The following is a 16963-nucleotide window of genomic DNA, read 5'->3' on the forward strand; positions in this document are numbered from 1 at the left end:
ATAGCTCATGAACAATGACATTTTTTACATACTTTTCAATTCCAAATATCTTGCAATGAATCTTTCATCTTAAATGTCTATTCACTGCAAATACTGACAGGGTATGAAAGGTTATGAAACTCTTTCCTTGCTTTCTCTTCTGGGACCTTTATGATTTTTACCTGATCTAACAATGGAACCTCCCAGAATCCCTCCTGGCTTTCTGTTGTTTCAATCACAAAGAAAATGGAGACCTTGAATACACCTGTATCTATAGATATATAGGTACAGATAAATACATATACACACGCACTCATGTATAGGGTCCTTGGTTTCGATGGTAGAGTAGAAGTGGCATCTATGATGTCTTCTGAGATCCTAGAAACCTCCTAAATTTTAAAATTTTGTGTGCGAATGGATATAACCACTTCTCTAAGGAGATTACCAATAGCTTTCATTAGATATTCAAAAGGGTCTAATATCTAAAAAAAGATTAAGAGCCACATGGCTGTCCTTTAAGGGAATCTGTCACTAAGCAATCCCCTGACTACACAACATATTCAGGAGTCTTCGATAAGCAGGCCCAAGCAGTTCCTGCAGCTGGTCCTCATGGATATACAGGCCAGGCAACAAGACATGCTTCAAATCCTGCTTTTTCAAACTGATGCCTATTTTTGCCATCTATTTGTTAGGCTAATGGGGAAAAATCGTCACCTACATAATTAAACATAACTTGCTGCAAGGCTTCAGTTAAGGCGGCAGTGAAGGATGGCTGGTTGTGTATTTTTAAACTCTCATTTTAGAGACTACTTCCTTGTTATTTTGAACATTTTTCATAGGTTAATTCTGTATCCCAAACTGTTGCCAAGATTATACCAAGCAGCACTCTACAAAAAGAGAACAAAGAACTCATGGCACAACACAAGTATTCTCTAGAAGCTAGTGGATGCAATTCCTCCTGCTTTTTTGTGAATCTATTCTACTATAATCTCAGATGCAAACATTCTCATTTCACCAGAACTACTGACCTTATTGGTAGTAGGAAGTTTGGCTGAGGGGGGTGTGTGTGTGTGTGTGTGTGTGCGCGCGTATGTGTGTGGTGGAGATATGTGTGTGTGTGTGTGTGTGTGTGTGTGTGTATCCAGACACCCTGGCCTGCCCACTGATACTGTGTGTGTGTCCAGGCACCCTGACCTACCCACTGACTGAATTACAGTCTCAGAAACAAAAGGAAAGCTCACAGCGGAGTGGGCGGAATACTGTTAGATCTAGGCAGCTTTACACCAACAAAGATCTTTATGAACAAAGAGAAAGAACCCACACAGTATAAAATAAAGGTCTGCCTAGAGAGAACTTTTGAAAATAACTTCTGAAGTTGTCTGATAATTCACTGGCCAACATGAGTAGACTCCACAAATCTCTGAGAATAGTGTCTAAAGCAATAAGCCCACATATTTTTTTTTCCCTAAGGGACTAAACCTGCCTAGGGTAAAAAGACAAAGATATTTCTTTTTTTTTTTTTTTTTAAGATTTATTTATTTATTTATTTGACAGACAGAGATCACAAGTAGGCATAGAGGCAGGCAGAGAGAGAGGAAAGGAAGCAGGCTCCCTGCTGAGCAGAGAGCCCGATGCGGGGCTAGATCCCAGGACCCTGGGATCATGACCTGACCCGAAGGCAGAGGCTTTAACCCACTGAGCCACCCAGGCGCCCCGACAAAGATATTTCTAATAAAAATCTGCTTCAACTGTAAGAGAAGAACTGTGGAAACTGTTTACTCTTGATTCTGAATACCACTATTTTCTTCTTTTAATTTCTCTTCCTCTGAACAACTTGGAACATGACATTCGGCTTCCAGCTGGAACTGCAGATAAGCAGCCTTCACAGGGGCTCCAAGCCCCCTCCAAGCAGGAGAAAGCAGCCCTGATTGGATTGTCTGGTCTCACTGCTTCAGATCTGCTCAACTATCTCCCAGGCCTCTGGTACTTTGAATCTCACTATTACAGAGAAGTGGATTCTAAGAATAGGAAAAATATCTGAACTGCAAGATCAGGATGTATCTTCAGTTTTGCCCCAGAACTTACAGCTTTAGAGAACATGAGAAATGAACATGAATGAGAATTCCCTCTGTTCTTCAGAGCCCCAGCCATTAATCAGCTTAAATGACTTCACGTACCAAGGCTACAGTCCAGTTTTAAAACGCACGTCTTTCTCTGCCCAATATGCCTTGGGATTTAAGCCCCAATCAAACATGTGAATATAATACACACAGTATTTTTTTTTTTTTACAAAATGTGCTCTTTCCCGGGAGAACTCTTAAATATCAATGAGGTTATCTTAAAACTGGGGGGCAGCAAAATACATATAGAAGGCAAAAACAAATAAAAAATCAAACAAGCACACACTTTAAGTAAATAAAAAGAGGATATAGATCCAGGCTATAATCTGATTCTAACCATATCAGAATTCATAATATAATGAGATATTTCATTTTCACTTTAACTACTAAAAAAGCCATGCATGGTCATCATGTGGCTAATGATTAATATTTGAAGTATTATCTAAGAAGGATCTACATGAGAACTATGATAGTGTTCTCAGTGATTATCAAGTAATTTGGAAGCATGTTCAAAGCACAAAAAGCCTGACATCTGACTGAATTGTTTGGGTTGGAAAGGTCCTACTTGTCTGAAATCATTCTACAGGGGGTTATAACAAATATGAATTTTCATGGCAGCATCTTTCTGCACCTGCAACGCTAAACACAATTCCAGACTTCATCAAAAACAAAACACAGACACGGGTCTTTCAGATTCTATTTAATGTACTGGCATATTTTAAAAAATAGATTTTTAAAAATATAATTCAGGTCTGGGTACAGAAGTTAAATTTAAAGTTAAAATTCCTTTCACTTGGACTTTACTAAGGAAGGCTGAGCGAGAACAGGAGTGTGTTCAAATAAAGCTGTCATATCTAGGGCAATTAGGGGGTTAAATTAGGAAGATGTCTTTGTTCCCCAACTACTCTCAACCCTTCCCAAAAGAACCTCCCCCACCACCACCACATCATCCTACAGATGGCTAAAATTTCCTTATCTGGACACAAAGTATTTCTTTCCCAAATCATAGGAGATTACTACAAATTTTAAGAGAGGTGGAGGGACAGTACAATACAAGAACACGTTAAGGAGTGTCCAAGATAAAGATGCCGCTGAAGAAAAGCAGGGGGAGGAAAAGCAGAAATACCAAAATCAACACGGTTTTGCCTTGTTTTAGGAGACAAAGGAGAGCAACCAAGGAGACATTTCTGTTCCCCTCACAAAGGCAGGAGCAGCGAGCGTGGAAGCTGTGGAAGGGCATCACAGCGAGTGTGGAAGGTGTGGAACGGCAGGACTTGCCGACACTACTGTTTCAGACAAAGCTCCAGTGATGCATAGTTTTCAGACTGGACACTTGCTCTGATGCATAGGAGATCAGGAGACTGAGCTCGAGCACCTCAGTTGGGAGGCCATGCATCTCAGGGAGCAGCCAAGAGTACTGCTGTGGTCAAAGGGAGGCCAGTCCCGACGAGGACGCAGTCCTGGGAGATGGGGTCCTGGCTAGGGCTCTGAATGAACGCTGTCAAGGAGGGCAGGTTCCAGGGACAGTAAAGGACTAGAATCTGACACATGTCATCTTAAGAATTCTTGCATCTAATAAAGCGAACTACATGTCAGATACTGTATTGGGCTAAACACTGTATATATATTTTACGTAATTCTTCAACAGTCTCTAAGCAAGTGATATAATCTGCCACTTTCAGTTAAAAACTAAGAATCAGAGAAATGCATCACAGGTTCTTTTTCTATAAAGTGAAGGGAAAGAAGTTGAAAGGGCTTAATAGGGCAGCACATGTACCAGCACCCAGCCAATAACAAGATGCTCCAAGGTGCACCTCTCTCAGAAAATCACAAAGCAGAGAGGAACTTAAAAAAGGAAAGAAACCGAGTCAGTTTTCACAGAGATTACAGCTCTACCCAGAGACAAAACACACTATGTGCAATCACACAGAATGAAGAGGTAGGAAGACCAAGAGAAAGGTCTAGGATGTTACAAACTGCACTGGGTCTAGGTGGAACTCAAGTTAAAGGGGTAGATGAGATGCCCCATGGGCCATGCAGAGTGGGGCCCAAGAACGAAACCCAGGAGAAGAGGATTTTTGGAAGTGCCTGGCAAGGAGTAGCCAGGACCAAGCAAAAGGAGCAGCTAACAGAGGACAGCATCCTGGAGCAGAGGGAGTATAAGCCAAGGCCTGACATGTGTGGCTTTGAAATCAGGGCAGGGAGTGGCAGGGGGGCACTTCTGTGGGCACAGTTTCAGGTCATGGTGGGAATAAAGGCCAGAATGCAGAGCTGGAGGAGGAAAAGGTTAGAAAATGAAGAAAAGAGAAAATGCAGGCCAACATTTCAAGAAGCTAGAGCAGACTAAGGAGATGAGTTGTTAAGGGGAGAGCAGGACCAAGAGCCAGTATGCTTTCTTAAAGATGGGACAGAGAGGCGTGTTCACATTCCAGACACAATCGCTTGGAAGAGAAGCAAAGGTAACTTACAAGCAGGACATGAGATGATTGATGGGTCATTGATCAATTCTCTCTAGAAAAGCAGAAATGGGAAGGCTCCAGGGTGTAGGTAAAAGGAAAAGGGGAAGGAAAGAGGTAATTCTCCCAGTTCAGCCTGGGAAAGAGGTCTGAGTTGGTATGAGTGAAGGTCTGTGGCAAGGAATGGAGGGAGGTTGCACCAAGTCCATCCAAGGAGTGATGCCTTCTGCTGGGAGTGAGGGCAGAGGCCTGAGAGAAGTGCCTTCCCAGGGAGTAGGGAGTGCTCAGACTGACAGCAAGAAGGAAAGCCAGGCACTGCCCTCTTAGCAGAGACTGTTAGTCTACAGTGCCATCAAGCTGCAAAGCTTTGATGTTTGTGCTTCTTCTGTAGCAGGGCTTGGCAGCTTAGTTAGGCACAGAAGTTAGAAAGCACATGTGATCCATCCAGAGCTGGGATTTTGGCAGGCATCTATGGGGAGAGGAGGACGGGGGACAAGGCAGTTAAAGATCCTGGCAAGAAAATGGCTGAAATGATGGAACCAGGGGACCTAGCCTGGCCAGGGGAAGATGTGAAGCCAGAAGGAAAGCAAAGGACAAATTCAACAACCACAAGTCTTAATTAAAGGAAAAACTGGTACTATGAGAATAAGGGAGCAAGAGGGACTGCAAAGACAGTGGATGGGATCAGACGTGGGACTTAAAGTTCCACACTGCAGAAGAGATCCAGTTCTGATTGATGTAAGTGTGGCGGGAAGCAAGTGGACAGCCCCGGGAAAGGGGGTCTGGCACGTGAGGTACCAGGTGGCTCATGTGGACAAAGGGTGTCCCAGGATGAGCAGGAGACCCAGGCAAGAGCAGAGGGGAAGCTTGGGGAGGCAGCACGTGGGGGCACACGTGCACATAGGCATACATGGGCACAGTCCAATGAAGTAACAAGAGTGGAAACCATAGGGAGGAGACAACATAAACCTCACGGGAGAGAGGGCCAGGTGCAGAGTGACAAAATACTGAGGAGCAGGCAGGAGGAGGCTTGTGGTGGAGACCTGACCCTGAGGGGTGGAGAAGTGTGTGTGGGGGAGACAACAGTGTACTCTTGGGACATGGAGGTTCCAGCAAAGCAGCTATGCATGCCGCCTGGAGAAAGGGGGGCTATGAAGGATGGTGCATCCCTTGAGGGTTTTTTGAGATTTCGTTATGTGTTTATTTGTGTGTGTGTGTGAGAGAGAGAGAGAGAGAAAGAGAGAGAGAACGGGTGGCGGTAGGAGTTAAGAGAGAGAGCGAGAATCTCAAACAGACTCTGCGCCAAGCATAGAGCCTGACATGGGACTCCATCTCACAGCCCTGAGATAATGACCTGAGCCAAAATCAAGAGTCAGGTGCTTAACCAACTGAGCCACCCAGGTGCCCCAATACATAATTTGTTTTACCACAGAGGGTGCTGCAGAGGTCACAGGAGAATGACGGCAGGGAGCCAGCCATGAGAAGCCACTCAGGCCAGGGGCAGGCACAGATCAGCGCAGTAATGGAAAGGAGATGGCACCTGTGGTCAGTGGCTTCCAAAGAGAGTCATGTCCGAATCCCTGAACCTGTGAATATGGTATGTTATGTGGTGAAAGGGATTTTCCAGATGTGATTAAGTGGACCATCTCGAGATGGAGAGGTTATCCAGGTGGGCCCAATGTCATCACATGTGTCCTTGTAGGAGGGAGGCAAAGGACCAGAGAAGGAGATGTGACCATGGAAACAAGTTGGAGTGATATGGTCCCACAGGCTAAGAAATGTAGGAAGCCTTTAGAAGCTAGAAAAGGCAAGGAAAGAGATTCTCCCCTACAGGCTGCAGAAGGAACATAACTCAGCTAACCCATTTTAGACTTCCCGGCTTCCTGAAATTGAAGATAATAAATTTGTGTTATACTAAGCCTCTAAGTTCATGGTAATTTGTTACAAATACAAAAGAAAAAAAAAAGAGAGAGAGAGAGAGAGGGAGAGGAGAGAGAGAGAAAAAGAAAAACAACCCCCTTGCTATATAAAATTCAAACTATAACTATATACACTATAAAAGACACACAGAGAAGTCCAGGAGTTTTAGCTTTTCCATGATGACTTTCATCTTGTTCTGAAATACCAATCATTTTAAAAATATTCAAGTATCCCTGGCCTGCAGGAGCCCAAGCATACATTTAGCCTATCTGCTCGGCCATCGAACATTGGCTGGGGAGACAGGAACATCTGCTGGGCATAAAAAGCAGAGCTTTCAGGGAAGTGACTAAGGACAACCAGGATGTGTGGTTTGTGGGACAAGGGCGGTTTGGGGCAAGGGAGGGTTATGCTCCCCCGGTCAGACTTGCCCCTAGAACGCAGGGACAGGTGCAGGTGGGGGTCTCTTTGGCTCATGGCCAGACAACAAGAGGGACAGCATCTGCCTTCATGCTGGTCCTACACTGCTCCCAAACCTCACTCCCACCAGCCAGAGCCAGGCAGACAGAGGCTGCCAAGCCCACAGGTCAGAGTGCAGAGGCTGGGACAGCTTCATGAAGGGGAAGGGTCCTGGAGGAACAGGGACCTAGGAAGTTCAGAGAACAAGAAGAGACACGGAGGCCTCCCACGTGGATAAAGACTCTGAACAGTTAAGCAGGGCAGCAACAGGCTGACCGGCACAGAAGCTGTTCATGTGCCTCTGCAGATGAGGCCAAACTGTGGGGACTGGGATTCCAGGCTGGCATATTTGAGCTTCTGATGGGCAACAGGGTGGGAAGAATGCTTCAGGGAGATGCAGTGGACGGTCAGATGACTGGCAAGGAGAGATGAGAGAAAGTTTTAGAACCAACTTCAAAACCAAAGGAAAAAATATTTTGAAGTTTGAATCAAGTCACGACGATAGGCACATTTCACCAGTAATGAAGAGAAAATGTTTTTACATTTTCTGTCAACAGAAGGTGTTTATATCCTTGTACACTCACTACCCCAGATGGTAAAATAAACCATAAATTATAAAACACTTTACTTTGTCTTGTACAAAAAGAAATTCAAAATAGGCCTATATATATGCAAAAATCTTGTGTGCAAATAAAATAAGCATACTCTTAAAATACACACATACATTTTCTTCGTAGAATACATGTCTGATTTGCATGATGGAACTGATCGTGTGTGTGTGTGTGTGTGTCACTGGTACACCGTCTAAAACTTGAATGTTAGGATGGAAATGACATATTAAAAGTAAAGCAATAGTTCATATATTTTTAATAGTTTTCCAATCAGGACATGCAAACAGTTTCATTTTATTTTCAACATTTCGGTGTCCTGAAAAGTTCCATCTCGGCAGGCTGACCTGAACACCATTATTACAATATTTACACATTTTAAATGGACAGGAAGAAAAAAAATAATAAAATGGACAGGAAGAGTCAAGAGCACAATGTTGCTCCAAAACTGAGTTCAATCTGATCATCTTTCTCAGAAGACTGGCCTGACCCATTTGCCTTTCTTATTCTACTGAAAGCTATTTTCAATTATAAACCATGTCACTTCATCTCAGAATATAAATGTCCAGTCAGAATAAAACTGTTATTTGAACACAGCATCTTCAGTCATCAGGACAAATCAGACCTAGTAACTGGTAAGCTTCTTCCTCCTCTATAAGGCCTGGAGGAGATGCCACCTCTCCTCGGGACACCCAGCTCATTACATGCACATTCGACTGACAAGGAACATTCTACTTCATACCACTGTCATGTTTTCAGGCATATCTTATATCCCAATAGACGACAAGATTTTAAACAACCATATCATAAACCCCTTAGTGTCTCAGTCTACATCTTACATGGAGCTTTGTAGAGATAGAGCCTCAAAACGTGAGTAGCTTGACTGTTAAATTCTGAGTGAAGACAAAGCCATGCCTACAGGTCAGACATGTCCACTTTCTCATGGGCTCATACTCTATGGTCAGTTTCAGAGTTGACCAAAATTAGAGTCCACAAGGTTGAGAAAGTCGTATTTTAAAGTCACATGATGAGCCAAGGACTCCTCAAAGACTGCATTCCCTGCTCATTGCTCATCTCTCCTCTGTGGGCAGAGTCACAGATTCACTTATACCCTCTAGAGGGAACCCACCCCTGCCTTCACAATGCCGTGTTTCCCCTCACTTAGCACTCGCCAGTACCTCTCTTCTCAGATCTCTAGAAAGTCAAGGGAGAAAGTTCTATGACCCATAACCTACTATTAAACAATTCCCAATGTAGGGATTTATTTCAGGAACAGAAATCTCACATTTGCCCCTTGGTGGTTTTTTTATTTATTACTTGGTCACAAGGGAAAATCTGGGGGAGAAATTTTCTGTTCTGTAGGTGTTCTTGCACTAGCTGTTGGACCTTGAAGTGTCCTGAAGGAGAAACCAAGAAATAGTGTTAATCCATTCACTAGCTGAGCTGAGCGAAGAATGCAGGCACTGGCCAGAATCTAATGGCTCTCTGTCATCAGCCCAAACCTGCCTTGCTCTGGAAACAAAGGCCCATTTCAGCCAAACACACTAAAAAGTGGCTCAATTCTCAGTGGAAGGAAGAGAGGACCCCAGCCAGGGGACCCACGGGGGTCTGATTCCTAAGACCCTGGATCATTCATGGCCAATACTGCTACACGGAAGTCCTGACTTCAATCACTGACTGGTCTTACATTTTTGTGGTCCTTGGTTGCCTTGAGACCCTACAGCACCCATTCATGCCCAGCCATTGGGTCACAAACCTGGTCAATGTCCTGTGGTTGAACCTCGCACCATGGACCCGGGGGGACTACATGTGCCCTTGGGGCTCACAGCTTCTGGCAGGCCTTAGCTGGGTTTGGGGCCAGCCCACTCCACCCTCTGTCATGCAGTGACCACACAGCACGGGGACAAGATGGGCCCAAGGATGGAGAGAAAGTGTAACTACAGGTTGCCCTGGATTGCTCCAGTCAGAGCCAACTTACTTTAAGGATCTTCCAAGCTCAGAAATGAAAAGTGTTTACCCAGAAGTCATTCAACATTGATAATAAGTACACTAAGAACAGAGACTGTGAGGAAACATGAAAGAGAAGAGACCCCCTCCCTAAGGACCTTGAACCCTAATTCTCATCAAGTGACAATCTCATCAGGAGTCAGCAGGCACTGCACAGTTCCTACAAGCTACTACCACCTCGGACCTCCATCCTGCACGCAGAAGCCCAAGGAGGTTCTCAAGCTCCAGGGCGCCAGGCCCCAGTCGCTGAGGTTCTAATTTAGCAGGTTTCAGGAATACCCGTACACATGGGTTTTCCAAAGCTCCGGAAAGGCATTTGATGTGAAGACTGGGTTGAGTACAGAATAATTAGTATTTCTTTTTTTTTTTTTTTAAGATTTCATTCATTTATTTGACAGACAGAGATCACAAGTAGGCAGAGAGGCAGGCAGAGAGAGAGGGAGAAGCAGGCTCCCTGCCGAGCAGAGAGCCCGATGCGGGGCTCAATCCCAGGACCCTGGGATCATGACCTGAGCCGAAGGCAGAGGCTTTAACCCACTGAGCCACCCAGGCGCCCCCGGAATAATTAGTATTTCTTAAATGGAAGCTGCCAGCGTTTGGTTTCTCTTTCTTTCCCTATTATCATTACTTCTTCCCCCATTCTATTGCCATGGCCAGGATTAAAATTGTTAACCCTTTTAGGGCACCTGTGTGGCTCAGTAGGTTGAGCGCCTGATTCTTGGTTTCAACTCAGGTCCTGATCTCAGGGTCCTGATATCAAGGTCATGAGATCAAGCCAAGTGTCAGATTCTGCACTCAGTGGGTAGTCTGCTTGAGATTCTCTCTCCCTCTCCTTCTGCTCCTCCCAGCTGCACTCTTTCTCTCGCTCTAAAATAAATAATTAAATCTTTTAAAATATCGCTCGCCCTTTTGCATAATAAAAAGTACTAGATGTAACTCAACAAAATGTCATGAAAAGTAAAGCAAATAAAAAGCTTTACTTTCTTGCCACTGCTTAAAATGCAATATAATGATGAAATCTGATGTGATTTTTTTTATATAAATTCCCCTGAAATGTTGAAAACACAGACCAAGAAGAATAGAAAGGGTAGCAGGAGATTTGGTACCTTGGGTAAAGATGATTCCCCTCAAGTCAAACCTCTCCCCACCCCCGTGCCAACAGTCACTTGGTCAAGCAAGCCCACACAGGCTACTCTGGACATTGTTAGAATCAGGCAGAACATGGGGTTTCACTATCTCCTCCAACATGTTGCTTGACCGACCACTTCCATGCAACACATCAAAACAGACTCCTCAAACCTGATCCTTGGGTGGTCCTGTGCAAGTAATATCTGCTAATACAAAGAAAGATTATGTGCCCATTGCATTCAATGCCATTTAGGTGTAACAACTGATTTCATCCTCCAACAACCCCAGGAGGTAGGTATGGTAATTTCCTTACATTACAGACGAGGAAACTGAAGCAGAGAGAGACTGAATGACTTCCCCAAGGTCACAGAGCTGGAAGGGAGTAGCACTGGGTTTCGGGAGGACATTCTGAATCACTAAAGCTTCCATTACCTTTGTTATGTTACTTTCCAGTGAAACCTACAAGTGAAATCAGTTGAGTGTTCTGTGTAGGCAAATGATTTCCTTTTGATTATTTCTCTTAAGTGCCCATTCCTTGCCAAAACATAAGACTGTTAATGATTCACCTTGGAAAACAGTTCAACGGGTGCAGCTATAGCCTTCTGTTCTGTCAAGTACTGGTCCCACGACCATGCTTCCTGTGCAGCCATTGAAGGGACTGGAAAAGAAAACACAGTGACTTTTCTTGAAGCAGTTAGAGACAGAAAAATAGTATCTAACTGAAGATAAACACAACAAGCAGGCTGATTCATCAAATAGGTAATCAGGAGAACCAGCAACTAATAAAAACTTTCTCTCTCACTTTCCATGAGCATTTAGTAAAATCATCTACCAGTTTATATGCAGCTTCTCCTGTTTTAGAACAAGTCTATGAATATATCCCCTTCCGCAAGAAGACCACTGATACACACTTAAAATGGGTAGTTTTGGGGCACCTGGGTGGCTCAGTCGTTAAGCGTCTGCCTTCGGCTCAGGTCATGATCCCAGGGTCCTGGGATGGAGCCCCACATCGGTATCCCTGCTTGGCGGGAAGCCTACTTCTCCCTCTCCTTCTGCTGCTCCCCTGCTTGTGTTCCCTTTCTCATTGTGTCTTTGTCAAATAAATAAATAAAATCTTTTAAAAATGGGTAGTTTCTTACTCCTCTCAAAGAAGAGTAAACAGGTGCTGGTTTTCTAAAACATAACTTGGTTCATTTTAAGGTGAATGACCTGCAAATATCCGTATAATCTCCTTTTGTTTTCATACTTCTTTTTGGGATGAACATCAAGTGGTACACCTTGTTGGAAGGCAATGTGGAAACATATGTCAAAAGCCTTAAAAATTATTCATATATAATTTTGAACCAGCTATTCTGTTCCCAGGAATTTGTCTTAATGCGATTACAGTGAATGCGCACAAGGGTTTCTATCCTAGAACTCCTCATAATAATGAAACATTGGAAACAAACTACTGGTCTACAAAGAGGGTTAATTTAAATACATTATACAGATGTGTCGCTTTAATAATAAGCTGTAAAATTACATTATAGAAGATTAATGGCAGAGAAAGACTATGTAAATGATACACTACCAGTGAGGTAAAAGACAACAGTTTAGAAAACAAAATGATCCTTTTTGGTAAAATATGTAACCGAAATATGAAAGACTAAAATTACATAAATCAAAATCTTAAGTGAAGTCATCTTTAGCTGCCAGGATTATGGCTTCTTCCCAATTTTCTCTGCACTTTATCTTTCTGCTTTCCAAATTTTCTGAATCAATAGCTATCCTTTGTAATTTAATAAAAATATCATTTTTAAATAATAAAAATCTGAAAACGACTGATAACTGTTTTAAGTTTCTACTTTGATATCCCAGTAATTTCCCCTCTAGAATTAACATGCTAAGTAGTCATGATAAAAGTTGATATTAAAAATATACATCAAAACATTATTACAACAAAAACACAAAATAATAGTAATATGAGAAAAAGGTCAAAAAGACTATAATACATGTACATATATACATAGGCACATATATACATATGATTTTGAAGTTACTGAAAACTATTTCTTTTTAAGATTTTATTTATTTATTTGACAGACAGAGATTACAAGCAGGCAGAGAGGCAGGCAGAGAGAGAGAGGAGGAAGCAGGCTCCCTGCTGAGCAGAGAACCGGATGCGGGGCTCAATTCCAGGACCCTGGGATCATGACCTGAGCCGAAAGCAGAGGCTTTAACCCACTGAGCCACCCAGGCACCCCTGAAAACTATTTTTTAAGTAACAAAATATCTTGGAAATTTTCTAGGTTAAGTAAAATCAACATAAAGATAATAAAACAGATTATATTATCCTGTTTTAAAACATAATTTTTTACATATATTGAGATATTTGTTTATTCAACACATTTATAAAGCACCTTCTTTGTGCAAGGCACTTGTCCACACATACAACACACATGCATAGAAAAGCAACTGAAGAGGAACAGCAAAATATGAATAGTGGCTCTATGTGGGTAGCAGGATTAATGTAAATATTCTTTGTTACTTTCTACTATTTTAAGATTCTCTACAAGTATTAGTACCATACATGTACACATACACACACACACACACACACACACTCTCATATGCACACACCCTGGAGAAGAATGGCCAAAAAGCACTATGTGAGTTTTAACATTTATCAAGCTGTAGAATGTTCCTGAAGAAGGGACAGATGGTAAAAGGTCAGACCTGCATAAGCAATGGTAGTGACAGGCAGTAAGATGCACCTCTAAGTCAAACGTTTGAAACCTCTCAAGACAATAAAGCAACCTGATGCACTGACAAACATAAAAATCCACAAATTGTACAGGAAGAATTCACGTAGACTTCTAATCATTTAAAAAATATTTGATGAGATTTAATGTAACAAGAAGTGTGCTGCCCATTGAAATAGAAATATAACCCAGTCCCTGATCCAGTAGATGAAAAATAAGCGAATGATATATACTATTTATCCTTTGATATACATGTATATATAATTGACCAAAAGGGAGTAACTTAAGCTCAGATTATAAAGAGAAATCATATCAATTTAGAGTTTAGAAACAGTATATACATTAATATTTACTATTTATCAATCACAACATACTAGCATATTCTTGCTAAGAAATACACTTACTAAGTATATTGAAAAACACTTTAATCATCAAATAAAGCTAACAGAATTGTCATCAATGGCTTTTCTTGCTTTGTTTGAAAATAATGAGACATCATAGTGTGATATCCATCAAGAAGCTTACAGTCTGTTCAACCATTACAGCACTTACATATTTACTGCCATTTGTACCACAATATGAGATATTTTATTTTTTTAAATAGAGAAAACAATTTGACAAACCCTGAAGATTCGCTAGTAAGATTATTCAACATCCCTATTTTCACAGAAGCATTTTACTACATTACAATTATATGCTTTACAAAAAAACATTATGGCGGTGTTATCTCTAAAGCAAATATAGATACCTCATTTTCTACAACATCTGTGTTCTTAAAAAGATTGTGTATAATTTCTCAATTTAATCATATTTCCCATTGTTATATATCATCATTTCACCAGAAGTAAATCATATCTATGATCATCTCTTATGATCACATAAGTCTGTAATAACCCTTTGAAGTTTTGTCAGAAAAAGAAAACATGATATCAAAAATAATAACTTTCCATGAATTCAGTATTTCTGTAAAGGACTAGTCACCAACATGGTACCAGCCAGTGAGACAAGGAAATACCACTTTCCTCTGCTCCTGGGTCCACACACAGGCCTGGAGTCATCACTGACTCTAGGAGGACTCATGTCAGCTGAAAGGAACCAGTTTGCTTATTTAGAATTGTGATGTAAACTCCTAAAAAGAAAAGATCTCGTTGATCTTGTCTATGACCGTACCTTGGAGCTATAACCATGCTTGGCTATAAATATTTATTTAGTGAATTAAAGGGAAGGAAGGCAGGTGAGATAATAATTCTGGCTTTTAAAATGAATTCAAAGATAATCTATTTTGACCAACTCATTGCTCAATTTCCTGAAGAGAAGGAACCAGTTATGAACAGCACTGCTTCAGGCACTGAATACTCTTTATTTTTTCTGTAATTTTCTTGAATGTTCACAGATACGATATTCATTTCACAGAGTATTAGATAGGCCACAGGTTTGTAAACCTTAAATTCCACTTCTTTTCACCATACACAGTGGCTACAGCAAAACATTCCAATTATTACTCTTCTGCCACACATACTAATACACAACATATATTTGATTATACATGACCTATCACATAAAATGTACCTATTATATGCCAGGTGCCAAATTACAGGGTGTGTGTGTATGTGTGTGTGTGTGTGTACATGCATGCATGTACATGATGTAAGTGTGTATGTATGAAAATATAGTTTTCATTTATTCTTTACAAAAGTAAATATCAGATTTGTAGCCTCATTTTAAAATTATAGGAAACATGCTTACAGAGGTCACACACCTGGAAAAATCTGGATTCAAACAAAATTTCTAACCCATGCACTCCCATTATACAATACTGCCTCACTTTGGCATACATGGTGAAAATGTAGCAGAAATGCCTATTAAATTAATAACTTTTAAGGTTAAAACACCATAAATTAAGTCTGTAGGGTGATTAACAAGCTCACTCATTCATGGTGTCTGTGTAAACTGGACTCAAACTTGGGAAGTCATGTTGACAATGCATACATGCATTCCTCAGAGATACGGCAGGTTCAGGTTCAAACCACCATAATCAGGGAAATATTGCAACAAAGCAAGTCAAATGAATGTTTTGGCTTCCCAGTGTATATAAAAATTGTGTTTATACTATACTATAGCCTATTAAGTATACAATAGTGTTGTGTCCTAAAAAACAACATACATAACTTGGTTTAAAAGTATTTTATTGATGGGGAACCTGGGTGGCTCAGTTGGTTAAGCTTAAACTCCTGGTTTCAGCTCAGCTCATAATCTCACGGTTGCAGGATCAAGCCCCGCGTGGGGCTGTGCACAGTGCAGTCTTCTTCAGATTCTCCCTACCTCTCTCTCATTCACTCTCTCTCTCTCTCCCTCAAAGAAATAAATAAAATCTTTAAAAATATATCTATTGGGGGCGCCTGGGTGGCTCAGTGGGTTAAGCCTCTGCCTTCAGCTCAGGTCATGATTCCAGGGTCCTGGGATCGAGCCCCACATTGGGCTCTCTGCTCGGCGGGGAGCCTGCTTTCTCCTCTCTCTCTGCCTGCTTGTGATCTCTGTCTGTCAAATAAATAAATAAAATCTTTATAAAAAAAATATATCTATTGTACTGATTAAGAAAACGCTGTCATCTGAGCTTCCAGTGAGTCATAATCTTTTGGCTAGTGAAGGGTCTTGCCTCGCTGCTGTGGCTACTGACTGATCAAGGCAGAGGCTGCTGAAGGCTGGGGTGGCTGTGGCCATGTCTTAGAGTAGGACAACAATGAAGTCTGCCACACCCAATGACTCTTCCTTTCACTTTAACGCTTAGAGGTCGTGGTCAGGTTATTAATTGCCCTAATTCCAATATTATTGTGCCTCAGGGAATAGAAAGGCCCAAGAAGAGAATGAGAGACAGGGGAACAGCTGGCAGGCAGAGCAATCAGAGCACACACAACATTCATCAATAAAGTTCACCATCTTAGAGGGTTACAGCTCATGGCACCCCAAAACATTTATAAAAGTACCTTGAAGACCACTGATCACAGAATGCTATAACAAATACAGTAATGATGAAAAAGTTTAAAATACCGTGAGACTATTAGATATGACACTGAGACAAAGTGAGCAGATGCTGCAGGAGAAACAGCACCGAAAGACTTGCTTGATGCAGGGTTCCCACAAACCTTCAATGTGTAGAAAATTCAATATATGTGAAGCATAGTGAAGCAAGTATCCCTGCATTTATAGCCAAAAAATAAGGTGCTAATACTTGTTGATCAATATGTCCCAACTTTAACATTATATTCTTAAAAAAAAATGCAAAAGGAATAAATACAGTCTCTACAACAGTCACAGTTGGAAAAAATCAAATATCCAACAACAGAGATCAAGTAAATTATGGTGATGAGGGCCCCACAGTATAACTTTTGCAAATATTAGATTAAGCATGGTTAGAGCACAGTTGACATGCACTTCCGCACCAGAATAGATGTGTTCGCATATGAATACAAAACCATAAGAAAACAAAGAAATGAAGATGGTTGCATTAAGGTGGTGAGATCTGTCAAGCAATGCAAGACAGAGGCTGA

At 41.6% G+C, this 16963-nt stretch overlaps 1 protein-coding gene across 3 annotated transcripts in view; it reads right to left on the reverse strand.

Annotated features, from left to right (window-relative positions):
- The window catches only part of L3MBTL4 (L3MBTL histone methyl-lysine binding protein 4), a gene marked incomplete at both ends in the record, with an annotated part of 359304 nt that overhangs the window by 287170 nt on the left and 55171 nt on the right, over nt 1–16963 (reverse strand). For all 3 annotated transcript variants that reach the window (XM_080822147.1, XM_080822146.1, XM_080822148.1), the window contains one exon: nt 11241–11332. In XM_080822147.1, coding sequence (XP_080678273.1) covers nt 11241–11332 — 92 coding nt within the window. The remainder of the gene's footprint in view (nt 1–11240; nt 11333–16963) is intronic.

The sequence above is a fragment of the Martes martes genome (assembly GCF_963455335.1).
Source record: "Martes martes genome assembly, chromosome: 13".
NCBI lineage: Eukaryota > Metazoa > Chordata > Mammalia > Carnivora > Mustelidae > Martes > Martes martes.